The 27,069-nt window shown below is 46.9% G+C and overlaps 1 protein-coding gene across 1 annotated transcript; it reads right to left on the bottom strand.

Moving 5' to 3' along the window:
• Window positions 1–1,149: 1,149 nt before the first annotated feature.
• On the bottom strand, window positions 1,150–26,095 carry RNF11 (ring finger protein 11). Its single transcript, XM_015870470.3, has 3 exons — window positions 25,963–26,095; window positions 3,918–4,087; window positions 1,150–3,394 (listed from the first exon to the last, which is right to left on the bottom strand). The coding sequence occupies exons 1-3, from the start codon at window positions 26,083–26,085 to the stop codon at window positions 3,223–3,225; spliced, it is 465 nt and encodes a 154-aa protein (XP_015725956.1). The 5' UTR covers window positions 26,086–26,095; the 3' UTR covers window positions 1,150–3,222.
• Between the last annotated feature and the right edge of the window lie 974 nt (window positions 26,096–27,069).

The following is a 27,069-nucleotide window of genomic DNA, read 5'->3' as shown; positions in this document are numbered from 1 at the left end:
TTTTCTTTTTACCACTGTTGCACAAGGACAGGAAATGGCGACTTCTTGAAGCTGTGGCAACTCAAGTCCAGGTATTTCACAATCCCTCTGCCTGGGCGCATGCCCTTGTAGTGCTGCAGAGGGGGCTGTCAGCTTCCCAAGCATGCAGTTACCTTCAGCCCTGGGGAGCTGAGAGCTACAGCTCCAAAACCCCTCTGTGGTTAAAATCTTCTTCCACCTCCAGCTCTTCTTGAAGAAGTTCTCTGGGTTTATGTATGTTTCTGTTTGCCTCTCAAATTTACATCGTGAACTGGCATAACAGAGTAAGGATGATCGTCTTTAGACATAAAATGATTAAAATAATAATTCCTGAAGCATGCAAGTATTTTAAGTGTAAAGGTCTTTATCAAACTAAGCACCTGCTCCTTGCCATTGCATTTCTTTTTGCCTCAGCAGGAATCTTGGCTTTCTTTTGTTGTATGAGACAAAATCCCTTCCCCTCCATAAGCTGCAGACGCACCTCATGCCTTCCCTGCTGGAAACAGCAGTGCCCTCATGCCCACCTGCTCCAGCACTGCGGCTGCTCTGTCTGTAAATGGGGCAACACACTGCTGTGGTGTTTGGTGTTGATGGGGTACGTGGATCATCCACCTCAGCACATCCCTGTGCTGTACGAACTGTGAGGAAGGAGTTCAGGGGACACCCTGAGACAGGAGGCAAACTCTGCCCTCACCTCCCAGGTGGTGGAACTGAGGCACCATTCTGGTCTCAGAGCTGTAGCTGGGGTTCAGTGTGTGCCTCATTTCAGATTGAATTTGGATGAACTGCTTTGAATTTGAAATCAGCCAGAACAGCACTGCACCCTGAGAACTAGAAAAAGCCATTGGATTTATTTATTTACACATTCATTTTTAAACTAAAATTTGAATTTATTTTATTTGGAACGTTGTTGTTTCAACCCCTTCCAGACTTTTCTGTTATTCACCAAGTACTGTGCTGTAATTGCTGGATTACTACTTCTTTTTCCATAGACCAGTAAGTACAGCAGTGAAGCTCACCTACATAAAAGTGCCTAGAAACGCATTCAGTACCATTCACTCCATGTTTCCTTCAAGTCTTCCTTTAACCAAGGCTTGTAATAAATAAAGACTAATACCAACAGGATGGTGATGCTTTTTAAAATTGTTCATTTGCCATTTTTAACAAGATAAAATAACTAATACTTGATGTGGACATTGTTTTATGTAAAAAAAAAAAAAATAATAGAGAGAGAGAGGAGAAAAAAAAAGGGAAGTAATACCCCTTCCCAATGAAGAACAAACCCCCCTCCCCCAACCAGACAAAGGAGGACACAAAGGAACACACATGGAATGATGAAAAGGAACAATTATTTTGCACTGAAAAATATTGCACAACTTCAGGTCTGTCCGCCCCGATTTTGCTCCATGTAAGCATGTATGTATGAATTAAGCACAAAATTGTGTCCGGGTAAATCTGTAGAATTTGAGTGAATGTAGGACTGTAGACTGCTTTGTTTCCAACTGCGGCTTGGAGTTCCTCAATAAGGGAGCAGGTTGCTATCGGCTATAGGAGTAATAAATAAATCAACGTGTTGGTTCTGCCTTTTGCTCACCAACCCTTCACAAAGTATCCGTGCCATGCACAGTTGTAGCTGGTCAATACACAAGGTCAAAAGTACTTGGGGTCTTCAAACACAACTCGATAGAACAAGTACTCAAACAGCACGTGAAAAACAAACAAGAACGTTCCCTGATTCGCTGTGGTTATGTGAGATTTGCATCTCATTCTGCAAGACCAAGACTTCAAAATGGATCAGCGCTGCACTGAATGTATACAAGTCACTGCAGGGCACGTTAAGAAAGAAAAAGGAAAAAAACCCACCCTAAATGGATAAAAGTTCTTTACAGCTACAATCTTGCAACCACCTCTTAATAAGCACGTAATTTTGCTGCAGAAACGAGCTAATGTTGTCACTGTGACTCCAGCAGTTCTATTTTCCCCCTCCATTGCTGCTGTGACGATCTGCATTCATTTAGATGCTGCATTTATGCGCAGAACAAAATACTTTCTCTTTGCTTGGTAAGATTTCTTATCTGCATGGTGGACTGATGCGTCAGCCAGCAGGGCTTAACAGATACATGTAATACAGGAGACTGAGATACAGTATGTTTATTCTTAACTTCTGAAACCTAAGAACTACAAGAACAAGAGATGCAGTATCCGTCTGCTGCAATTCAAGGCAACCATTTTTTAGGGAGAAAAAAGATAAAATAAGTAATTGCTGCTAACGCTATATTAGTTCCAATTTCTTTGTTTCCAATTATGGCAGCTTCACTGCTTATTTACTGTCCATCTTGGCCCACTTTTACCTTGGTCAAGTTCAGGTAGACATCCACATGTAAAGATTTGTTTAGTGCAAACTGAAGCGAGTTCTAACAGCTATGATATCATACTCTCAGTTGCAGGACCCATTCCGTATCTTCATATTCACCATCACTTGCAGAAAAGGGATAATGCATCTCAGTTTGCTTACAAGCTAGGAGATCACTTTGAAGTCTGCATATTCCTAACTGCAAACAAAATATAGCACTTGTAACAGGTTATAAATAAACTGGTTTTCAAGCATAGAGCCAGCCCAACAATAACATTACACTATTAAAAAGACCTAAGGCAATGAATTCCATCTCCAGTGGAGGGAAAAAGAAAAAAGAAAGGAAGAAAAAAAAAAAAGAACTGTGCAAACAAGCTTAAAACTATTTCTTTGTGCCAGTGTTATAAAATGTAGATTTTAATAAAGCCTTGACCCAAATGCCAGGACTTGTGAAAAGAATCAGGAAAAAAAAAAGTTACTTTATTTAGGAAAAAAAAAAACCTCTTATCTTACTGCTAATAAAATTGGATACACACAGTTTAAACATTTACAGTTGCTGTAACACTTTACAATTCCTATATACGGGTGTAAGAACAAACATTAAAGACAACGCTGGGTCAAGGCTTTACATTAAAAATAACAACCTACTTTTTCTATAGTCTCTAAAATACTATGCTTTTTTTTTTTTTCCCAATATTTGCAGCCATTCAGGAGTATTTTTTATTCATTAGGAAATGTATGTTTTGTGCATGACCTTAATTCCTAATTTCTGGCTCTTTGGGCTGAATGACAAAAGGATCAAACCCATTGACGTGGATGGTCTCCTTGAAGGTTCACGGAGAAACCCTGGCTCAGTTAGTCTCGTATGATGAAAGCAGTGCTGCATCCACTGGCTCCATGCAGGATGGACAGGTAAAGGATCTCATCAACCAGTCATCTATACAGTCCAGGTGGTAGATGTGCATGCATGGCAGAAATCGGATAGGGTCCCCATACACAAAGTCCATCATACAAATAACGCACCTGGGGAAACAAGACATAGTTACAGTGATGGCAGCGCACTGGAAATGAAAAGCAATGTAGTATCTGTCAGATATGACTATCACGCAAACTGCTGTTATTACTGACAGATATGGCAAGATTTCTTTGTTACATCAGTGCTGGCTCCACCCAGCACTGGATTTCTTGGTGTTTTCTTCATACTGGGAGCCCCTGACCACAGCATTAGCAGGAAGCCTGCAGCCAGGGATGGGACAGCACAGCAGCCTGCACAGAACTGGAAACAGGAGATGGGAGCCATGAAGATGAAGAAGCAGAAGCATGGAATTATTTTCCCATAAAGGGAGGAAGAAAAGGGCATAAATTACACACATGAGGGAAAATAGCAGAAAAACGAAGAAGGATAAAACAAAAAGGCTTCTGCATGGAAGAAAGCTGCATCAAATTACACTCCCTGAAAGTAAGGCAAAAACAGAAAGACCAGATGAGGTTTCCCATGAGAACAGCACAGACCAGTGGACGTGCACAGCAGCTCTGTGGAACTTACTCTCTGATCTTCTTCTCAGAGCCGTCTCTTCCAGGATCGTAGACTCCCTTCGGTAGGTGCTGGATAAGGCCTATCCTTTGCGCTATTCGGATCTGCTCTTCCTCTGTCAGCTGCGTTGCCAACCGGGTCTGGCTAGGGGTTGGGTGATACACAGGAACGGGGACTTGCTCCTAAAATTAAAATATTTCTATTAAAAAATTAAACCAAGGCTTTCCTAGTATTTCCTAGGACCGCGCAGGCAATGTATTTAACTTTTCTTCTCTCAGTCCTACAAATATTTTGATGATTTCCCACTCCTCCTTTGCAAATTCGTGGCTAAAATTACATACAGGATGGGTTTGTGAGTGACACCTCAGCCACGCTTTGGGCTAGCACTGCTGGTGTTCAGTAAGTGTGGTTAATTTCCTTAGGGCTCAGGCTCTATTTCACAAAGTCACAGTTCCCTTCCAGCACAGTTGCCTTTTAACGGTTCCCATGACCTGACCAATTTCTCTGTGCACTGCTGGGACAGCCAGCAGCTGGGGGTGGCCTGTCATACAGCAGCACCCATGGTGTGGCTCTGACCTGCGTGCTGGGGAGATAAAGCATCGCTCCCCTCCCTAACGCCGCACCTCTCAGCCAGGGCAGGGCCCTGTTCTGATCTGGTGTTGCAAGCACCACAAGCTGCCCCTGCCTTTGTATTTTCATGGCTTTGCTGTACTTCTGTGGATTATACCAGTAGGAGACGGCATCAGTGCTCCTTTATTTCTCACAGGAAAGGAGTGTGCTGCTTGCCTGAGCCAGGGAAGGGTGCAGGTGTTTAATACAGCAATACAGCTCATTTGGTAAAGCCCTGACAGCAAGGGGTTACAGAAACATAAAGAAATGCAGGAACTGGAGGAAGAAAAATGATCGAGGAACTCAAAATGCCTGAAAGTAGAAGGATGTGGGACTGCCAGCGGACGGCTCCACTGCCGAACAGCAAACTGAGCACAGCAACACAGCTGAGCACAGCATCACTGCGTAAGAAACTGCAGTTAAATGAGATCCTGCTGCAAGTCAAACCCCTGGCATTTCAGACAGCTCTTGGGACGATCCCTCAGTCACAAGCCCCGAGCTGACAGCTTTTCAGGTGGGTTTGGGACAGTAAGCACAACTGTGAGCACTGAAGGTCAAACAAGGCCAAAACCCCTCCCTTTTCCCAGCTGCATACCAGCACCTGCTCCTACCAACCCCTAGAGGCCATTCCCCTGAGAACTCCCTGTTATTTTAGGGCCAGCGGTGCACTCCATCCCCTCCACATACCACAGCACACTGCCATCCCAGCATGGCAGCTCCCCCCCCCCATGTCAGGTCCTGCTTGTAATAGAGCCGCTGCCCCGTGCCTTGTCCCCCATTAGAGGAGGGGACACAGGACACTGTGCTGGACCACATTGGATGTTGCAGTGGCTGAGAATGGTGCTGCCTCTCTGCATGGGAACATGAAAAACCAGGGGGTGATGTCTGCCAGGCTGCTGTGACAACACATAAATCGCGTTACTGTAAATAAAAACGAGTGGCTGTTCCATCCCTGATCCCTGACACACTGTCTGATGGCACTTTAATCTCTCCTCCAATTGCTATTAAAAGCCTGCCCTGCCCGAGCCAGAGCCCGTTGCGTGGAACCAGGCCAGTGAAATGGAAGAACATGGGCACACACGTTGCAGGGCTCAGACCATGGGGAGCACCCGCAGTGACCCCCCCAAAGCTGCCCACTCCCCATTGGAGGCACAGAAGCCCCCATGGGCTCATGGCCCCTCTGCATGTCTCTCTGTGTCCATCACCCCAGGCACCACAAGGCCCCGCACCCTGCAGGGTGGTTTTGGGGCTCTGAGGCTTCGCTCCAACAGCACTTGTAGCTACAGCCCCATGGCACAAACATACATTAAAAAAAATCAGGTGACCCATGTAATTATTACTGTCCTGATGAGTGCAGATTTATTGCTCTTCTGGCTCACTTTTATCTACCATGGAAAATGTTTCTGCAGCCAGAATTACAAAATACTGAGCTTTCAGCCAAAGTCTGTGTTCTTTATCGTTGGATATAGACGCCAGGCGTTTCAAACTAAGATGAAACTTCACGCTAACTATTCTTCCATACAAATTTTTACATATGTATGTATATATACATATATCTATATGGCCAAACCAAACAATCAAACTGCCATAAAAGTGTCAGCCAGCAAAATAAAAGCTGCTCACTGGCACTTGCTTTGCTTCACATCAGTTATCCCTGCCCCCAGTGGCACACAGGAGCAGTGTGTGCCCCATCACAGCACAGGGGCAGCACGGCTCTCCCTGGCTCCTCTCACATCCCGCTCTCCTCTCCCTGGCCCTGTGGGAGCAGCACCAATTCAGACTCCAGCTGGACAGCAGGGTCTGTGTCTTCATGTCAATCCTCAATCCTCCACTGAGGGAGCGAGGAGAGCAATCACACAGGGCACCCAGAGGTCGGCATTTTTTATTTCTAGTGAAAATAAACGCTTTCACACCTTGCTGGAATCCCAGACACAGTTTCTGCACATGGATTCCCAGGCACACTTGGGGTTCTGCCTAGAAAAAGGTTTTGTTAAGCACCGTTTTTTGTTGGGAGGTTTTCTCATCAATGCAGCTCACCCTGGTTACTTACACTGCTGTAAAACTGCTGCTATTTGTTTTACTGCATTTCCATCTTGTTCCTGCAAGTGTAATGAATTTGTAATTCTGTGAAAGCAGGTCAGTGGTAGATCAGAAACTCTTAATCCCTGGATAAAGATTATTTTAAGATCCCTGCACGCCGCATATCAGCAGTGCGTTATCGGGGCTTTTGTTTGTTTGTTGCTTTTAATAATTGCACCAGCATGCACGGATTATCCCTTCAGGGAGGTCAGAGGTGAGACGAACAGTTCTGACATCCCACAGCTCCAGAACTCAGCCCTCACTGCTGCCTTCAGCCCCCACCTTCCACCGCTGACCTCCATGCCGGGATTCTGGTTCTACATCTTTTCCCCACTGCTCTCAGCGCACATCACCCTGCAGTACAGATTTGCACCTAATTTGCAGTACTGATCATCATCACAGCACCGGCGCTTCTGAGCATTCAGCCCAACAGAGGAGACAAACTTCCCTCTAGCTGTGTTTATCCCAAGTTGTCTTGTTTTGGTTTTTACAGTCTTCAAATAGCAGCAGGCGCAGCACTTACACTCCTTGTGGGGGCTGCCTGCTCAGTTAATACAAATAAACTGTTCAAACCAAACAGCCCAGTCATTCCCACAGCTCCCTTCTGCAGCCCCTCCAATGCAGCCACGTCTGTCCTGCGCTGCACCGTCTGGGGGCCGTAAAGGTGGTTCACATCCAGCTGCACTGATGCTGCCCTCACAGCACTGACATCACACACAGCTTCAGCCTTCCAACTTCCCACCCCCAAGGAATCCTGACACGGACAACTTCAGCTCACAGCTGTGAAGTCGAGAGGTGAGAAATAAAGATCTCGCTTTTTCTGCTTCTTGCAAAATCCCCGCTGAACTGCATGAAACGTTCTCCTCTCACTACTTTATTACTCACAAGGAACTAACTGGGATAATGGTCCAGAGGCCTTTTCTGGAAATGCCATTCTGACCGGGATGAAAAGACTCAAGCTCCATCCCTATGTTAATACCCATTCTGAAATAATATCCTCCCCCAAGACATATTACTGTAAAACCACTTGCCATTATAATGTGCATTATACTGCAACTAAAGCTTACTTTAATAATCCTTAGAATATTATGAGCAGGCTGCCAAATATAAAAACCTTTTTCTGCCGTACAGGAGAGAACAGTTCATTTATAAAGCTGAATACCAGTTGCCATAAAACATCGCGTAATGAAATCGTTACCCAACCTTTTATATTCCTGCTTCCAGGTAGCCAGGCAGTATAAATAACTGCAATAGCTGAGCACTTACACTAAGGAGTTCTTTTTAAAGAAAAATTCCCTCGTCTCACCTCTCCCATTTGGAAGAGGCAGCGGGGACTGACAGCTGGGCTGAGCACACCCACATACACTGAGTGCCATCAAGACTGGGTTTGCCCAGCAGACCCACTGTTGAACTGGATACATGCTGCCTTCCCAGACAGAGAAGAGCTGCTCCAGGGACCTGGTTTCACACTTCTTACATGTGCTATCATGTAGAAGCCCATAGGCTGCCCACTGCCCAGCTCTGCTGATGCACCATGGAGGCAGCTGGCCGGAGATCTCATTGCCCACCAAAGCATCTGAAACACCGAAGATTATCTAGAAATAATGGTAGGAGAAAAGTAGTAATTAAAAAGCAGTAATTAATCCCTGGAAGCATAATCTCCTGACACAACCAGATAATTCTTACATTGCCAGACTGCAGAGCAGGCTCCTCTGGCTCCAGGGCCACATCCCTGGGTGCATTCCCACTAAGCAGGTCCTTGGTCACCAGCTCCCTGCTGGATTTAGCTGCCCCTGTTCCTCCCTCAAATTTCCTCCCTCATGGAATTTCAGGGGGTGAATTTCTGCACGTTCCTATGAGTCCAGAGCACACAACCCCCCACCTCCAGCCAGAGCCCCCCGACAGCTGCACTTGGGACACCGGCACACAGCTCCTAAGGGGATCACAGAGCCCTCACCCCACAGCTCCCAGCGTGTTTATTTTAATAGGTTATTTTTATACGTGGAGGGAAAACATCCACAGTTAGCAGAGATCCACACATTTCTGTCAAGCTGTGGCAGCGAGAAGAACAAGGAAGAAGAGCTGCCCCTGACATTACTTAGGGACATGCAGAGTGCTGCACCCCAAGGATGACGAAGCAGAGCAGCCGGCTGGGGATGCAGCAGCCCCTGCTGCAGCTGGTGCCAGCAGAAGCACATGTACACAGATCATCCTCACCCATATGCAAACAGCAACATCTGCACTGCTGGCACTGATCCTCTCCTCCTCGCACCAAGTGGTTATCTCTGCAGAAAGCCCCTCTCTTACAGCAGCACGGCTGTGTATACACAGCACTTTGAGCGAGATGGCTGCTGGGAGAACGAGGAGCAGATTTCACAACAAATAAAAGCCTGACGTTTTGGGAAGAAAACATAAAACCGAGAAACTTGGTCCTAAAGAGCAGCGGGAGAGGCTGAAGACAAAGGTCACAGTGAGGCTGCCTCTGCCTGAAGGGTCCAAAGCAAACCTGCTGCATCCCACTCACTCACTGCCAGTGAGCAGGAGGCAAAAACAAAGGTTAGCCAAAAAACTGGTAAACAACGAATCCAGTGAAGGGTTTCTTTGAAGGCCGCATTCAAGCACGAGATGGGGGAAAACACTGCAGAGCTGCGAGGGAGGGGCTGACAGAACACGAACCCACAGGAATCCTTCGCACTTCCTGCAGACGCCTATTTACGTTCTTGAAAGGGTAAGGCATCAATCATTGCAATTGTTTCTAGCATAAACCAAAGGGATCAAGGCTGAAAGCAGCAGGGCTGATCTCTGCATGCTCTCCTGATGCCAGGCTGGGGTGCTGCACAGCACAGAGGTTCTGTCCCAACACACCTGTCAGCCTCCAGACACCGTGTCTCACTGTGTCTCACTGCCCGCAGCACTCAAAGGCTCTGACAAAAACCCCAAGCTCACACACCTGGTTCTGTCAGGCCAATCTCCAGCAGCCCCTGCTCACCTCCCAGGAGCACCCAGGTGACCCAAGGTGATCTAACAGGGTGCTGCCTCTGAAATACAGGTCCTGTCACCTCCTTTACAGTGGCTCCCATGTTCAGCTGTGTGCACACTGTTCTGACCGACCTCTCCAAAAGCAAACACTTATCACTGACTGTGCAGACACTGCAGTGCCTGGAAAAGCCAGGAACCAGCATTCCCCACTCAGGGCCTTCAGACCATCCCGAAATATTGACCCTGAACACTTAAGAAATAGCAAGAGTGCTAAAATGCATCTTTTGGCAATTAGTTACCTCGGCTTGAAGGAGATTCTAAGAACAACTCAGCCATTCTCGGTACTTCAGGAACAAGGCAGCAAAGTCACAGAAGTCAGCTCTAATTAGCTAAGAGGAACAGCAGCGGAAAAGGGCCAAAATAGCAAACGTGAAAATACGCGTGCACCAAAGCCATGAGCAATCCATCAGGGGAGGACAGCTGAAGTATAAATATGCACAGGCTGAGCTTCCACGTGTAAATCTGAGATGTGGCTATGTATATTTCAGCATGCAGTACAAGAGCTGGTCTGGTCTATTAACAACACAGCAACAGAGCAGGAAAATATCATTCATTCTTATGCAGAAGTGGGAATGGACTTCAGAAGTATATATAGTGGGCACGACATCAAAGGATTGGTGACATCAAGTGAAGGGTGATCTCATCTGTAAGATCAGAGCATGTGTTATCTGGGCATTATCTTCCAATGATATGGCAAGCACGTTCCCAAGGCAAACAGGGCCACCCAGAACACAGCTTAACGGCCATATCAGCCAGCAAGGCAGCCCATGACAGCAGGGTTTGTTCCAAACCTCAGAAACCTGCTTTACACTTCACGTGACCACAACCTTGTACTCAACATGAAATATTTTAATTACATTTTTAACAAAATCATTGTCAATTATGAGTGCTCACTCAAGCAGGAAGCTGCCACACCTTGGCTGTTCGACAGCACACTCAGATCTGCAGCCATTTTTACTGCCTTAATTGCATCTGCATTTCTGATGAAGTGTTACAAGCACAAAGTGTCTCAGTCTAACACGAAGTGCATGTCCCTGAGATCAACACACACAACTCAAAACCTGAGCCCAGGCCACAAATAGTGACCTGCAGAGGACCCAGCAGCCTTCCGAGGCCAATAATAGCACACAGTCATGCTAGGTTTGGCAACAGCTTAACCACAGGGCTTTTCCTGCACGTTTCTCCATCAGCTTGGTACAAAGCCACAGATATGTGAAGGACACACACCACACCCACTGTACACTGGGGCCAGTGCAGCAGGAGCCTCCCTGAACAGCTGTCCCATGTGTCAGCATAGTGCACCAGCCGGGAGATGTGTCCCCATCATTGCCCTGCCACCTCCCTTCTGCCCGGCCCCAGGCAGCCAGCAGGGCAGGTCTGCTGCTCCTCCAGCACTCTGAGCTGCAGAGCAATGGGGTTTGGATCAGGCAGCACTGCCAGCACCGCTGCTGCATACCAAGGATTTTCGTCAGCGATGCCCACGCGCAGCCCAGAACGTCACAGCGTGAGGATGCTGTCACCTCTCCTGAGTGCACTCCCATGTCACACTTCTGTGAGGATGAACACACACAAATCTGGCTATTCATTTTAGCGCCATTTGATAACAACATTAATTATTTCAGCTATGAGTTAATAAGCAGCAGGAGTAAATGGCCAGAGGCACGGCTTCCGGCTATCGGCTCATCTCTGCCGTCATTTATTAATCTGAGGGGAATGTCTCAGGCATCAATGATTATTGCTACATCTGTTGTTTCTTTGCTCGGGTTGTTTTAAAGTAGCACACTATCTAAAGGCAAGGAATGACTGGACAAAAAACTAAGCCGTGCTAAAGCTTTATGAAGCTGCTCCCCTTCCCAATGCAGTATTAGCAGCCAACACAAGGGCAATGTTTCTATTTTCTTCCAGCTCAGTCTTGTCCTCGCAAGCAGTGACTCCGCATTTTTAGCTCGCAGGGCACGAATCCAAGAGTGATCTCATCCAACTGTCAAACCATTCCTAACAGAAAAAACGCCTGTGCCAAGAACAGGTAGAAAAATCATAAATAGCTCTCTCAGGACTCGGTTATACAAGCAAAGTACTTCCAGAACGTATTTTTCCTACTTATTTTCAAGCTTGCAATGCACAGAGGCAGTCAATGAACACGGGGGCCATCCCCAGCCTGTCATCAGGAAACACACCTTAGAGTTGCATACGAAATGCCTTCAGTCACTGGAGCAGCCAGGCTGCACAGCGGATGTTCCACTGCCCAAATGAATAAGCTACGATGTCCTTCAGCAGCCAACCTCTTCTCTAAGCAACATTTTGAGTCTGTTATTTCTTTACATGCTTTTCTTTGGATCTTGCACATGTTTGTTTGACACAAAAACACCACCAGCAAAGACTGGAGGCCATGGTGTCTTGTTGTCAGACATGAGAACATAAGGCTGCCTTTACTCAGCCCACTGCCCCACTTACACACCAACACTCCTTCAAGTATTATGTCGATGTAAAGAGACGCTTCTGCTTATCTTATTCTCCTGTCCAAATGTTTGGGATGGAATAACCATGCCCTGCTACAACCCACTGGATCACTAAGAGCAATGTTGCCAGACACAAACAAGCTCCAGCCATGTTGAAATACCTACATGAAGTAACACTGTGCTACAGATGGAAAGCTTGCAGACAGTAAGTCCAGAGGTGCTCCATTTGTTATGTCAAAAACAAACAAACAACACAGCCAAACAGCTATCCAGAAAGCCCCAGGAGATCTCTAGGTCTAATTTATGGCATTTAGCCTAGCATAGCACCTTGTTACTCAGGAGTCATTACAGTGTGGCTACAGGTAAGTGTAATAGCTAGAGAGCCTTAAAGAGAAGGGGAAGAAAAACAGGTGGGAAACTTCTTCCTGGGGTTCCAACTGTAGGAACAGAAACACTGTTCACTCAGTTCCTACGGAAATATTTTAGTTATCCTTTCTTTAAATCTTATTTGCTAGGCTGCACTCTGTCAGCAATGCTTTCGCGAAGCATTTGCAACCACAAATCCCTTTTCAGCATTACCAGTGAACTTGGGAGACCATGGCTGACTTAATTTCGAGCTGTTCCAACAAATCCCAGCAAAGCAGGAACTTTAGCAGAGGGCTGTGTCTGAGCACCCCTCTGTCCCACTGGGCTGGGTGCACTGACACCAAGGAGAGAGAAAGCTGGGGCTGTATTTGCCTCCTTGTGCATTTAAATACAGTAACAAAAAGATACCTACCAATTTCAGCAGCAACTTTGTTCTCAGCTTACTGGATGGATTCCAAAAGGGCACCTATCCTGAACACATCCCTTTGAGAGGACAGTTGCATCACAAAGTAACCTAGGTGGACTGCTTCCCAGGGGACACTGCAGATTTCCCAGGTCAGCCCTCAGCTAATAGGCAAGGTAATAAAGTCAGTCTAAATTCTTGTCTTCACCTGGGATACCTCCGTTCCTACAGGCAAACCTTCACTGCAGTAAAGAAATAAATAGAAGTCACTGCAGCAAATGGCTTCTGTTCTTCCACTTGTTTTGCATCAGACAGCTGAAGAAAAAACAAAATGGTCACCTGGGAGGGAGGCAGAAAAGGGCTTGGCATGGCTGTACCTGTGTGCTCTGGTAGGAAGGAGCCTGATGGCTTCAAATAAGATCTGCTGAAAGCCATACAGGAATTTCCTATGGGGCACTTTCAGACTGGCATATTGGCTTGAACAAACATTCATTGCTCAGGTGAAGCTTTGCACAGAAATTAGCCTTGAAACACCATACAGGCCTGGTCCTGGCTTTTGTCTGTAGGGGTTCACACAATGCTGTGCTCCTGGTCAGGTCCAGAACAGTATAACCCAGTTTACCCAAATGAGAGAAAGTAACAGCTACGAGGATGAGCAGAGGTGGATTGCCTTGTGGATCCCTGAGCTGCACGTTCTGCAAGTTTAACCTGAATGATTCTATTGCTTCCACTATCAGTCAAAATTCACTGCAAGACGCTGAGCAACCCAGGCAATGATTCCTCCATCACTTAAACCATGCCTGGCTTTTATCCTTATTTTAAGTTTCAGTGACTATGGATCAGATAAGATTCTGTTTTTCAGGAAAACTAAGTTTCTTGAATTTTATACCCACTGACAAGCAAAATAAAAATAGAAGCATTAGCCTAGAAAAACAAAGGCTGAAAGGTATTTAAGACTGATCTCTGAATAAATCAGGAGGGTAAACACTGGGAAAGGAAAAACAAGATCTGTTGGGTACAAGAATAACAAGTGTAAGTTGGCCATAAATATCTGAATGTGAAACAGCTTCTTAAGCTTTAGTTGCCTGCTGATCAAGAGACTCTTTGCACGAGAGGTACGGGCAGAACTTGATCAGCTCCTTGTAAAAACTGCTTAGAATAACATGTGTAACATAACTTACCTATAGCACATATAACATACATGTTGCAGATAATAACCTCACTGATCACACACACAGCTTACTAATACGTAAATTCTAATACAGTACCAAATCGGTCTTCTATCCAAGTTAATGTAAGCTATGATGTAGTTAGTAACTAGCACCCAAATTAGCCTGTTTCACAGTCAGTGCTACCTTCAGTTCACCACCATGCTCAGACAATTTCTCACTGCATCCAGCCCAGCTACAAAGCTCTACATGGCTTACACAGATTGGGTAGGCTCATGTTCAGCACACAGCTGGAGCTTAACAGCACACAAGCCCTTCTTCCTCCCCTTCTCCCAAGGGACCTAAAAGAGCAACAGACCTGGTGTCACCCCTACTGACTTCCTGATAGCCCAATGGTGGAAACCACCTGCAGCAGAAGCACAGTTTTTTGCTCAGACCCTGCAGCACACTTTGCAGGCAGAGGCAGGAGAAAGGTGGGGCTGAGAACAGACCTGAAGGAAGCCCTTCCTGCTGGCAGTACACTCACTGAAGTCCTACCACACGTGGCAACCTCCAGCTTTACAGACCTGCTTTGCTGCTTGCGTTGTACCAGGCAGCTGCCTGGGGAGAACTTGGCCCATGAATCAAGTGAACAAATACAGGGTTACTACACTCCACACTGACACGCAGGCACCTTGCTGCTGCAATACAGTAAGCATTCTGCTTCTAGGATTTAAATATATATATATATAAAACTATCTTACTTCAGTTTGCTGCATTACTGAAGTCTTTCTAAAAGAGAGACTGGTCTAATGTAAATAGCTGCATTTCAGCTGAACAAAATGTATTACTGTACTCAAACTGAAAACTGGCCAGCATATTTTGTGAAATAAAGCAAGCAAAGCAGCAAGTGGGCTCCTTTGGAAGACAACTCCAACAGCTCTGCAGAGAGGTGAATGCAGCTGGGGAAGGCTGGCTGTGGCTCAGGGGCTTTTCCTGCAGGTCAGGCCAAAAACTGCTCATGGCCTGACTTAGTTCTAGGATCCAACAAACTGAGGTGACTACTTCAGCTTCTGACTTGGTATAATTATATTACTTCTTAATTCTAAATGTTTTAGATAACAGCGAGTTTGTTGCATTAGAAGCCACATACCCCGGCAGTCCTCACATATGCACACACAAAGGTAATCAAACTCTTAGCAGCACAGACAAAGCTTGCCAAGTTACATTCAGACTTTGGAAACAATCCACACAGTAATAACTGGAAGGCTTGTGTGAGGAAGGAGGCACCGCAGCACCCCGCAATGCACATGAATGATGTTACTGTAATCATTTGTGTCCCACGGGAGAGCAGCTCGCTGCACAGCATGGGCAGGCTGTGAAAGTCTTCACTGATTCCTTTACTTAAAACATACCCATAACTGCTGGGTAACATTAACAAAGTTGCTAACAGAAAAAAAAAAAAAGAAAAAAGCATCTAAACGTTAGCAGTTGTGGGAGACGAATATTTTTTATTAAGTGGGTTGGGTTTTTTGTTTTGTTTTTAAACAGGAAAGTCGCAATTAAGTAAAACAGAAGCAAGGCTTTGCCTATATTGGACAATAGTCCTGAAGTAGCTTAACTCCTTCAGCTGTAATCACTGCCCCTCTACCATGAGAAAGGACAAACTGAGGCTGCACTTCACATTCAGACCATTCCCCAGTGCACCCACTTCCTAAGCCAGCAGCAGGCCTTCACCCTGTGCATGCTCTGGGATGCAGTTCAGTCCAAGCACGTTCTTAATTGCACTAAGGAGAAGCCAAAAATGCTGTAACAATTTGTGGAAACAGCACACATCTAATAGCTGGCACCTCCAGACCTTTCCAGAGATGTCAGAAAAAAAAATTGAATATATGGATTGCAGAGAGTACAGATAAATCCAATCTCCTACAGGAAGTCAGTTCGGTTCACTAAGCTGACAGGAAGAAAATAAGAGAGAACCCGTTTTGGATGCTTTAATGGTGTGAGTTGACACATGGAGGGAACAGAGAAGCACCAAAGCCACCACAGAGAGCGTGGAGCACATGGCTGTAAATGGAAAATGGGGGAAAAGCAAAACCAGCCATTCTAGCAGCAGCAAATAGCAAGGTCAAGATTCTTTGTGTTGGAATCATGGCAGAACATGAAGAAGCTCACAAGGCACTGTGTATTTTAGCTTGGTTTCAACCTGTGGTATCCTGAGAACAGAGACAGCCCCCAAGTCTCTTCCTCAGCCTCAGCTGCATTCACTCTCCAGTACAGCCTATCAAAGACATTATTTTTAAGAGGTGGAACAGAATCCTGTATTAAATCAAGTTAAATGAACACAGATTCTCATTTCCCCCACATGCCTGAGGTGTAGCACACTAACATAGGGGCACGGATGGTTTCAATTGGCATCGGTCCCTGGCATTGCTCAGGCCCCAGGACAGGAGCATTAGGTTTCATCAGACAGCAGCACTTTCCCAAGAGCCACAGAAGTACCTCCCCCTCCTTAGAAACAATGCTGAAGTCCAAACAGCTCATTACTGACACACTGAATCAGACTAACTTCTCTATACTAAGAAAATGTCTTATCCTGACAAAAGGATGGATGAATTCCCTTCTGCCTGCAGTTCTCTGGCTGCCTGACTAGTTATTCTGAGATGGAAGCATTTGTCTGATCCCTCAACACCAACAACCTGTTTGGTAGCATCTGTTACATGGCTGTTACTACTGCTTTCCCAGTTTTCGCTCCTTTATGTAAAACTACTGCAGCTGCAGCCCAAGTGCTTAGAGGAATCTCCAAGAAGAAGGGTAGTGGAGAAGCAGGCACCAAGCCTGACACCACGATCTGAGTCCACTGCAGAGCTCCTGCCAGCATGCACACTTGATCCAACCCACTCTTTAATGAAGAGTTAATTAGTCATTATTCATCCGCAGCACACTAAGATGACACAGAGCTGAAAGAGACAGCACACTCCTGATACTACAGCTGGCAGTCTGAAAGCCATGCCTAGGTTCACTACAGCACAGTCTGAATACCAGTGCATCTGTAAGGGAAACTGTTAATCACAGCCTGAACCTCTGATTAACCATCTGAGGCAAGTGACGGGTCAGCTGTGGGAGCACAGGTGAAGGCAATCCAGCTTTGCTCCTGGAACGGGTGGAGCTTGATTCACCTCTCCTAGACCCCATTTAAGGGCTGACCACCACTAAAGCAGCATCTCTTTCTGAAGATGGCTCCTTTGTGGAGTTCTTGTGGCAAGCCTGGACATCAGTGAGCACCCATCTTGACTGAAGGCCTCAGAGTTGGTGAGTCTTTTCCTTATATACCCTCTGTTTCCAACTATATTTCTATTATTCCAACTGTACAGCATCCTTAAGCTGTACTTCACAGTCCAAAAAGAAAGGAAGGATAACATGTCCCAGCTTCCTGCCTCAGCACAGAACTACAGCTCTGTTCTCCCCAGTTCACCAGCCCCACGTAGGTGACAACTTCAGCCACACCAAGAGCCTTCAGGAGAAGCTACAAGAAGGGCGAGCTGAGCTCCCCCCCAAGAAGCACCAAGCTGGGGTCATCTTGCTCCTTTTAGAAGGGAGGAATAACAAGTTACTCTGCGAACAAGAGGAAAGATTACAGTTTACAGAGGAAAGCAAAGATCACTTGGAGCATGAAATTGTATTTGTGTGCAAGTGGATATGACTTTTTTTCTTTTCTAGAAGATCCTACAGAATGGTTTTGCAGAATAAAACTAATTATACATTTACTACAGTGCCAACTCTGCCTCCTGGAAATCAATAAAGCCGCTACATACAAAAGGAATGGGGACTCTTCAGCAAACATTTTCTGTAGGTTAGCTGCACAGTAAAGCAAGCAAACACAACCTGAATGCTTACAAATTCCAGACAGTTTGTCTAAACGCAGACATAATGAAAACATCTCTTTCTGCACCTCGGTTTCGGTCCATGCAGATGACTGGCTGGGAGGATTCTATAAATAGCAGAGCTCCACATGAGTTACCATATGAAGCTGTTCCAAGGGATTCATTCTCACAGTACTACCTGCAGTCAGGGTGGGGCTGCAGGCCCTGGGTGTAAGAGGTAAAAGGCCATTAACCTAAAAAAGAATGCATAGTTAATTGAGATTAAGTATTTTTGCTTCAAGTTTCCTCCCACGGACAAGGTACTTCCAAGAATGTCACCCTCAACAAGACAATCCACAGCCACGGTAAGGTCCTAAAATAAAGATACTATCACAGAGCTTCACAAAGCAGATGCTGAAAGCAATGACTTAGCTATATCTCATAAGCTAAACTGAAGATAGATGGATGCAACTGCAATACGAATGATAATACCTAAACAGAAAACAACGAAGAGAAATTCCAGAACATCAGAAACTGGCAACAGAGATTAAGGAAGTACTATTAACAAGCAAAAAAATGAAGTCTACAAGTGCTAAGACATTAATTTTTGTCTCAACTAAACTTGAATTTACAGCATTTGTTTGCCAGCCTGAGCCTTTCATGGAGTTCCCACTGAATACAGCAGTTAACTGCTTTCTGTTAGGCAACGTTACAGACCAAACCAGTTTAGCAGTTTGGAAGGTCTGTAGTGGAGCAATTCTTACAGCTGTTTCTTCAAAACCTTGGAGCAATCGCTGCTCTCTGAAATTCAAATAGAAGGAATTTATTCAGGCAAGATAAATATTGGTCTTCACCAATACTGCGATGTTATACCATGTCTGAATTACAATTTCACCAACCGCGTTCATAAGGCGCTGCGATTAATGTTCAGCACAGAGCAAACTCTGTATCTGGGTTTAATTACAATGATGAATAAGCCAGACACAGGCTTCGTCCCAGAGCAGTCATGCATTATACTGTCCTGTAGATACTGAAATAATGGAATCTGATGCACTTTGATCTCTTAGATACGTCTCCCGCAGCTGTAAAAGAGGGCGAGAGCAGCCAGCCTCATCCAATTCTGCAACATGCGCACGCTGACTCAGAAGAGATTTGTCTCCCAAACTACTTATGGGAATAAATAAAGCCAGATAAATATTGCTCTGTTTCCTTAGGGCTAAAGTCTGTATACAAATCACTGGGAGTCACGTAAAGCGATAGTGGTGAGGGCCGTAGGGAAGCTGTGTACTCGGACAGTAGCTCAGTAGGTGCTGGATGGATTTTCTATGCAGATATGTCTGAGTTCCAACCCAGCTGGCCATTTCTTTTTAAATTAATTTTACTATGACAAAAATTAGAACACGTGATTCTGTGAAACTGGAAATACCTGACAAAAATCAGCAGTTTAACCAAGGCTGTGTGGCAGTGATTCCCTGCCTTTGTCCAAAACTGTGCCAAATATTTGAGGTTTGGTGTTTGGAGCTTTTTTTTTTTTTGCTAACATTGGATGTCTGTGCAGTTTCGTTACATTTTATTAGTCATAAAACAGGCATTTCCTTGATGCTCCTAGGACTTGTCTTTGCAGTCCAAATTCTAATGGCACACGGGCTCAGCGTGGAAAACTCAGCCAGCTGAGATTCATCTTTACGGACGAGGCCTTCTCTGGTTATTTGGCCTTTGAGTTCAAGGAACGAAGTACAGTGACTGCTGCTGAGCTGTGCCTCCAGACACACCCGCTGCTCCAGGTGAGGGAAAAGTAAGAAGGTCACAGAGTCCGCTCCAGTGTCCAAAGAAATACGATCCTGGGAAACAAGACTCAGTATGACAAGGATAACAGCCCTCGCATTCATCGCTGCACGTTGGGACTACGGGAACTCATTTCCCTGAGTCACGGTTTCTCCCATTCCTCCCCCAGTTCCAGCCCTCCCCGAGGCAGCACAGGTCTACATCACCTCAAGACTGAGCCAGTGGCTGAACACGGGCAGGATGAGAACACTCAAACAAAATCAAACCAGCCTTCGGTATGGTTTCATGCATGTGTGCACGTGTGCGAGGCAGGGAGCGTGCGCGAGCTTCCTGACGGCTCAGCAGTTCACTGCAATAAACCAGCTGGTTGTGATTTGGCTGACGCAACTGTGGTTGAAAGGAAAGCTCTTTCATCTTCTCCTCCAGTTGCTGCATGCATCTGCTATTTGTCCATGCCGCTGCTCAGGGACCGTGGCCACCAGCATTCTAACTTTCTTTTTCGTTGTTGAGAAACAGTGTGACCGACAGAGACTCCTACAGAGGGCTGGTAAATAAAACAACCGCTCTCCATAACTCTGCGTCCTCGTGGGAATTGTTTCATTAGCTCATAGGAAAGTCACAGTTGGTTTGCTTTAGTCTATTCCACAAACCATTATCTCTTCAGAACACAAAACTCGCTTATTTTCTGTGGTTCTGAAACCCAGCACCAGATGTACGGCCAGCAACATCTGCAGACTGCATTGAGGAATCATGGCACGTCCAGGAAATGCAGGAGCTTCCATGACATGAGGTGGTCCTGGGTCTGGGGAGGGCCGGATGGCTTGTTAAGCTTGGCTTGCCTTGAAGAACACTAGAGCTCCTCGGATAATGAAGATTCATTATCCTGATTAGGCAAGATTTCTTATTACCATCTCCACTGCCTCTTCATTTCTTCTAATTGAGCATCTGGAAGCATCTGCTCTGCCAAACAAATCCTAAATTATCAGATTCCACAACAGATTTCAAGAGATATCTCTTGTCTTAAACTGATCTTCTGATAAAGCTCCCTCTCCACAGCAGATAATTTGCTGTAAATTCCTGCAGAGGTTCATTTTGTAACGGCAGAATACCATTTTATTAAAATCAAATTATTGCAGAACACTTTGCAAACATGAATTAATTTACTAAGCATGTCTGCACTAAAGATAAGCTTTATTACTCCTCATTTTACAGACGAGGAAACTAAAGCACAGAGCAGTTAAGCAATTTGCCAAAAGTTACAAGCCAAACATCAGACTGAACAAACTAAGAACGACCACAGCTTATGCAAGGCCTGCTGAAGTGACTTATGCTTTTATTATCCCAAGTCTCCGTTTCAGCCAGCAAGAATCTACACCCAACCTCCAGCAGTGCCCACCATGGAGCTGTATGGGAACTAGCTCTGCTGGGCCGGGTTGCTGCTGCAGGCATCCAGGAGGCTGGCAGAACCATACAGCAGATAGCATCTTCCAAGAACACACATCTACCTGCATATCTCACTGCTGAGATTTCCACGGTGTCTCAGTAATTTTTTTCCATGCAGTCTAAGCCTCAACTGGAGCTTGTTTTGCCTTTTATAGTCAAAGAACAGCCAGTTTTTTCCCCTAAAGAGGTTCTACTCAAACTCAGCCACAACCTGCTCATTTTGTAATTTTTTTGGTCTCTTAGGAACAGCTTCATTAGCTCAGAGAAGAGTCACGGCTGACTTGCGTTAGTCCATTCCACAGACCATTAACTCCTCAAAATATAAATAGGTTTCTGTGCATGTCTGTGAGGAGGCAACACTGAGGCCAAGCACAAAGGCTGGAAGACACAAGTCTGTCACAAGCAAGCAGCGTTATTTTTATCTTCTTGACCTAACATTCCACAACCAGTTCAACTAGAAACGTTGAAAGGGTCGATGGTGGTGTTCATTAAACCAAGCTTCTTTCCTTTATTGAAGAGAATAACAGTGTCACAGCAGACAGCAACAGACCTTGCATAAAATCTCGATGCAACTTAGCCATTTCTTGGAGAAATGCATGTAGTGGATCAACCTGCATTCTGCCAGATGAGCTTATGAACACCCTCTCTTCTTTTAGAAACCCCTACTGCAAAACCTCCTGGTCAAAATAGAGGCGGATCTTCACCCATTGCTGACTCAACAGCAGCAGTCAAGAAACTGACTCCAATGTTCATCACAGAAAGAGCACAGCAGAACTCAAATATGGCCATACAAATCCCATCTCCTCTAACCGTGCTGATTTCATTCACAGCCAATTGGAGTTTAAAACCTATTTTGAGCTGGCAAGGAATTCCAATATTCAGCCAAAATTCATTAAGAACAATTTATAACACGGTATCTTCAATATCATGCCCTAAACTTTGCCCACACTTCTGTAAACAGGTGCAAATGCTGTATTGGAACACGTTTGGATTGCAACATTTAACTATATCAATTACCACTCCTTTGAGAGGACAGCATCGGAACACCTGTGTATTAGTAACGTCAAAACGTAAGTCATGATGAGACAACCATAAAAGCTTTGTGGTCTGTTGAGCAAAATGTACCCAGCACATGCATCCACGGTGGCAAGTCTCACGTGAATGCAGCAGACTATATCAAGGGCAGCCTCTGACTGTTCAAACAGAGGACTTTCTCACACAAGGAACACTGCACTGAGGCTACAGGACCTGCAGGGCACTGCACAGAGACCTGGGCACAGACGGAAGGAAGCCCAGCAGCACAGATGGATCAGGACAAGAGCACAGCAAGCACCAATGATGCTCACTGAACAGAGCAGGCCCAAGGAGGCCACTGCTGCAACCTCAATTTAAAAGAAGCCATGAGATATCCCAAATTGCATTTTCAAAACCTGCTGTTGCCGACAGCTTTCAGAAGTTTATGGGCACACCACGCTGGTTTAAGCTCACATCTGTGATCTCTTGCCTCATTTTGTGCCTGCTACCTAATCATGCGACTACCCAGGTCGGAAGTTTTTAAACGATACATTCAAATTATAAAAGTAAAATAAAAAAAAAAAAAAAAAGATCCAGAGAAATATTTTATCAGGGCCCCAAAGACAAACAGGGCGGTACAGAGCACCAGAGCTGGCTTTGGGTCTTCCCAGATAAAGGAACAACGTATTTCACCAGCCTGTCCTCCATGTCAACATTTCAAACGTGCTCCTCTGAGCACAGGGTCAATGCTGGGAATGGGCACGTCTCATACTCGTAGCTTAATCGTTCAGCAAGCACTGTATGTCTTTAAAAAGATCTCAGCGTGTAGTGTTCATAGCACTACCTTTGAGAAACTCAGGAAGAAGAGATGTATTCCATACTCCACCAAACAGAGCTCCAAAGTTTGGTAAACTCAGAAATTATTTTCTGTTAAGGAACTACTGAAGAAGAGAAATACGAGACAAGGGCTGAGAGGGACGGCACATCTGTTCTGCAAAATAACATCACTGCAAAGAACTACTAGAGGCAAGAGAAACTGGGTAAAAACAGAGTTCTGTGGACAAAGCAGCAGAAGGCATATTGCCAACAGATGGCAAAGGAGTCAAATATGGAACAGAAGAATGAGCCTGAAAGCACACTCAAATTTGAGGACTTGACGGGGGAAAAAAATAAACACAAACTAACCCTTTCCTAAGCAGATTCACTAGTTAGAAATGGAGTTGCATGTGCTCAGCACTTGGAAAAACAGTTGTAATTTCAGGAGTCTAAAATGGAGGCAGCCAAAATCAGCATGCCTATGAAAATGCTGGTCAACTGTAACTTCCTTCCCCACATACAAATACACACTCTTCTCTGTGTGTTTTAATTATTTTCCATGTTAGCCCTTAAGCTTGATGCACTGGAAAACAGCTGCTGTTTTAATGGACCACTTCTTCATGAGTTCAGATAGCTGTTAAGGGGAATGCTCTCCCTTGGAAGCCTTTCTCACGTAGCTTACAGCACATGACAAGTGACAGGTATATGCAGAGCCTCTGAAGGGCAGGGATATTCCTCATTATTCCGTGTGTCTGTACTGACAATCCAATTTTCAGTTCAACTTTTAGAAGCAGGAATTTTATACAGCAGATTCAGTAGCACTCAGTGATGAAAAGGAGTTTGGCATGCAATAGTAAAGAGATTATTAGGTGCCTATTTTGCAGTTAGAATTGAACACCTTAAAAAATTATTGCTTAACTCGATTCCCGTATGGACACCCACAAAACAAGCGTGCCAAGACACAGAAAATGTTTTGAATATCAAGATAGCACAGACTTTAGCTCAAAGAGACACACAAGTCCTTGTCTACAACGCTGCACCTACCCCAGCAAGCTTCCTTCGCTCTGCTTGTTAGCACACCTTGCAAGAGCAGCTCAGGAAGTTTGCACATCGTTGCTGCAAACCCAAAGGAAGCAAACCCAAATGCAGCCATTTTATGGCTGAGGCTCCAGCAGCTCAGTTTTAAGTTGTTAATCGTCCACAGCTCCTCGTGCGCAGCAGTAGGTGCCACAAACAAGTTTTTAAACTCTTGGCCTTATTTTAACTTCCAGATCATAGCTCAGATTCAGTGTTAGAAATGGGCATGCGGGATTCTTGTCCTTATAGGTGATACTTTCTACAATGTTTGAATGAGAATTAAAGCGTGTGAGAGAACATGCAGACCTGCGGAGGAAGGCAGGCAAGGAAGAGGATAAGATCACAACATTCTGCTGCCACTACAGCAATAATGGAGCTCCAGGAGTTCCCCAGGTTCAGCGCTCGGCTTGCACACCTTTTCACCCCAAAACAATTTGAAGTTACAACTCCCGTCAACCTCAAAGTGTTTGAAATACTGCACAGTATGAAGGTGAAGGTATTTTGTCATCACAAAGCACTGTGTTTCTATATTTGTGGAGCGAGTATCTTTGAATGCTGACTATGCAACACAAGATGCCCCTTACAGTGAGTGTTTGAGATCTGCTGGGATCAGTGCGTGGGGTTTGGGGGAGTTTCGCTATGAATGCACACAGTAACAAATGTCTGTGAGTTTGCTTATTTTACTGTCTGCTGTGCTCTGAAGTCGACAGGAGAAGGCCTGCACAGTGCAATTTCTCAACTCCTGCAAGAGCCGACAGGTTGTTTTCCAAGGGACAATTTTCATTGCGTTCCCAAACAGGAGGGACAAGCAGGATTGGCTCAGAACATCGCCTGTCAAAAAAACCTGACACCACACATCTTTATTTAATGGACTTGTGCAGACTTTACTAAAAAGTCGGGGGAAAAAAAACCAACCCATCTTAGGGAATTTGTTCTGTCATGAAGCAGTCACACAAAGCGAGCAGCTCTGCAGGGCCCAGTGGTCCCAGCATGGTTCCACCAAGGGCTGCTGTGCCCATGGAGCAACCCAGGGACCTCCTGTCACAGCCAGTGTTCGTCGAGTATCACAGGTTAATATCTGCCCTGCTAAATACTTCCTGCAGCCTTGTTAATAATACGTTAAGGTCTGCAACTCCTGCGTGACTCCCCACCCTAAGGAGCGCAGGACTCATCTGTACCTGTCACTGTTACAGATCCCTTCAGACACGGCTCGTGTCCTGCTCAGAGCCACGTACAATCCTTCCTTAAGGGATGGAGATGAAGCAGGGGATAAATGCAGCCCTGGGTCCTTTTGGTGGCCATCACAGCACAGAGCTGTGCCGGGACCCCACGGCTGTGAGGACGTGACGGAGCACCCGGCGTTTTTCCCCAGCTCGTCATCAGCCGTCAATGTACATATCCTCTCCAGGCAGGAGAGCGAACGGCCCTTCCTGGAACCGCACGGAGCTGAAAGAAACGGGCTCACCCCGCAGCACGAAGTTACTCCGGTTCAGCTGCTGCCGAAGCGCCGCAGACAAAGCCGGGCAGCGCCGAGCGCGCGGCCTCCGGTGCGGGGAGCACCGAGAGCGGCACAGACAGTGATGTCACCGCGCGACGACAACAAAGGAAGCGGCACGGCTGGAAACTCGACGCCTTCCCCTCCTGCTTTCAGCCCAAATCCGGACACGATCGAGGCGGCTCCGACCCCTGAGCGGGCCCCGACCCCCCTCCGCCGTCTCCGGCTTCGTGTCCCGAACGGTCCGTGCGGCCCCGCGACAGCTCGGCGACCCCCCGGGGAACAAAGCGGCGCTCCTCACTTCACGGCCGGGACCCGCCGTTCGGTGCCCGCGGGGACGGACGCTGTGCAGCGCCCCGGGGGGTCCTCGGGGCTTCAACCCGCCCCCCCGTCCCGTGCCCCTCTCTGTCCGTCCCCGTCCCCACCGGCTCCGCCGCGCCGCTCCCCGCCCCCTCCCGTACCTGATATGGCGGCGGCGGCTCCTGATCCGGCTCAGCCCCGTCCCCGTAGCTGGCCCGGTCCGACTGGGACTCGTGGAGCAGCGAGATGTCATCTGATGTGGGGGACTTGAGGCAGTTCCCCATTTTCCTTCCCCCCGGGGAGCGGGGCGTCCCCTCCGCTTCCTCCCCCTCCTTACGACGGACGGCTCCGCACCCTCAGCCGCCCCGCAGCGCGCAGCCCGCAGCCGCCCCGCCGGGGAGGCTCATGCCAGCCCGGCCCTAAGCGGCTTAGCGGCAGCACGGCCGCCCCGCAGCGCCGGCCGCACTTGGCCCCGAGCCGCGGGGCCGCAGGGCTCGGCTCCCGCCCGGGAGCGCTGGGGCAGCGGGGCTCAGGTGGGGTCCGCCCGCCCCCCGCCCCGCGGCAGCCCGGTGCCGTTCCGCTTCCTGGTCACCAGCTTTCTGCGCACTGGGCTTTGTCGCACAGGCCGCCCCGGCTCCTCCTCTCACTCCGCCCCGCCGGGATCGCGCACGTAGGGCCCGGCGGCACCGCGCTCGGCGGACGGGGAGCTGTGCCCGCCCCGGCGCAATGAGGCCAGGCCGGCCGCCTCCGGCCCCACAGCGAGCGGCGCTTCGCTCCGCCCCGCAGCTGTCGGTGTGCGGGACGGACCCGGCGTCTGAGCTCGGGGCGGAGCTGTGCCGGAGGCCGAAGTTCCTGCCCCGCGCTGGGCCCCGGCAGCCGCTAAGGGCAGAGGGCCGGGCCGTGCTGCTCTTTGTGTGCGGAGGCGGCCTTGGAGGTGATGAGAGCTACAGCAATACTTGATTGATGTAACAGTGTGTGCAGCCTCTCTGTTGAGAAGATAAACTTTTAAAGTGAAATACAGTTGTATGCACAGTGCGAAGTCGTCACCATTCTAACATAACCACACCAACGCATCATGAGGGAAACGTGTTTTTTAGGGCACATTTAAGGGTTTCCTCCAGCTCAGATCCTCATAGTGCCTTCTTGCCCATCAGGTTCAGGTCACTGAATATTGATCTGAAGCAAATTCAACACAGGTGACAGCAACTAGAAATTAGGTCCTGAAGCAATAAAGCATGGCCGGCTTTAATCAAGGGTGTCTCAGCTGA

The sequence above is a fragment of the Coturnix japonica genome, chromosome 11, assembly GCF_054131305.1.
Source record: "Coturnix japonica strain WE chromosome 11, WE-NBRP24, whole genome shotgun sequence".
Lineage (NCBI taxonomy): Eukaryota > Metazoa > Chordata > Aves > Galliformes > Phasianidae > Coturnix > Coturnix japonica.
Note: the sequence above shows the minus strand (reverse complement) of the source record. Positions and strands in the feature narration are given on the sequence as shown.

Bases quoted from the DNA above. Each gene is read 5' to 3' on its own strand.
- RNF11 (XM_015870470.3), bottom strand. From the start codon at position 26,085: ATGGGGAACTGCCTCAAGTCCCCCACATCAGATGACATCTCGCTGCTC. The intron at 4,088-25,962 runs GTACGGGAGGGG...TTTTAATTTTAG, and splicing joins AGCCGCCGCCGCCATATCAG to GAGCAAGTCCCCGTTCCTGT. The intron at 3,395-3,917 runs GTAAGTTCCACA...TTGTTTCCCCAG, and splicing joins TCTGAGAAGAAGATCAGAGA to GTGCGTTATTTGTATGATGG.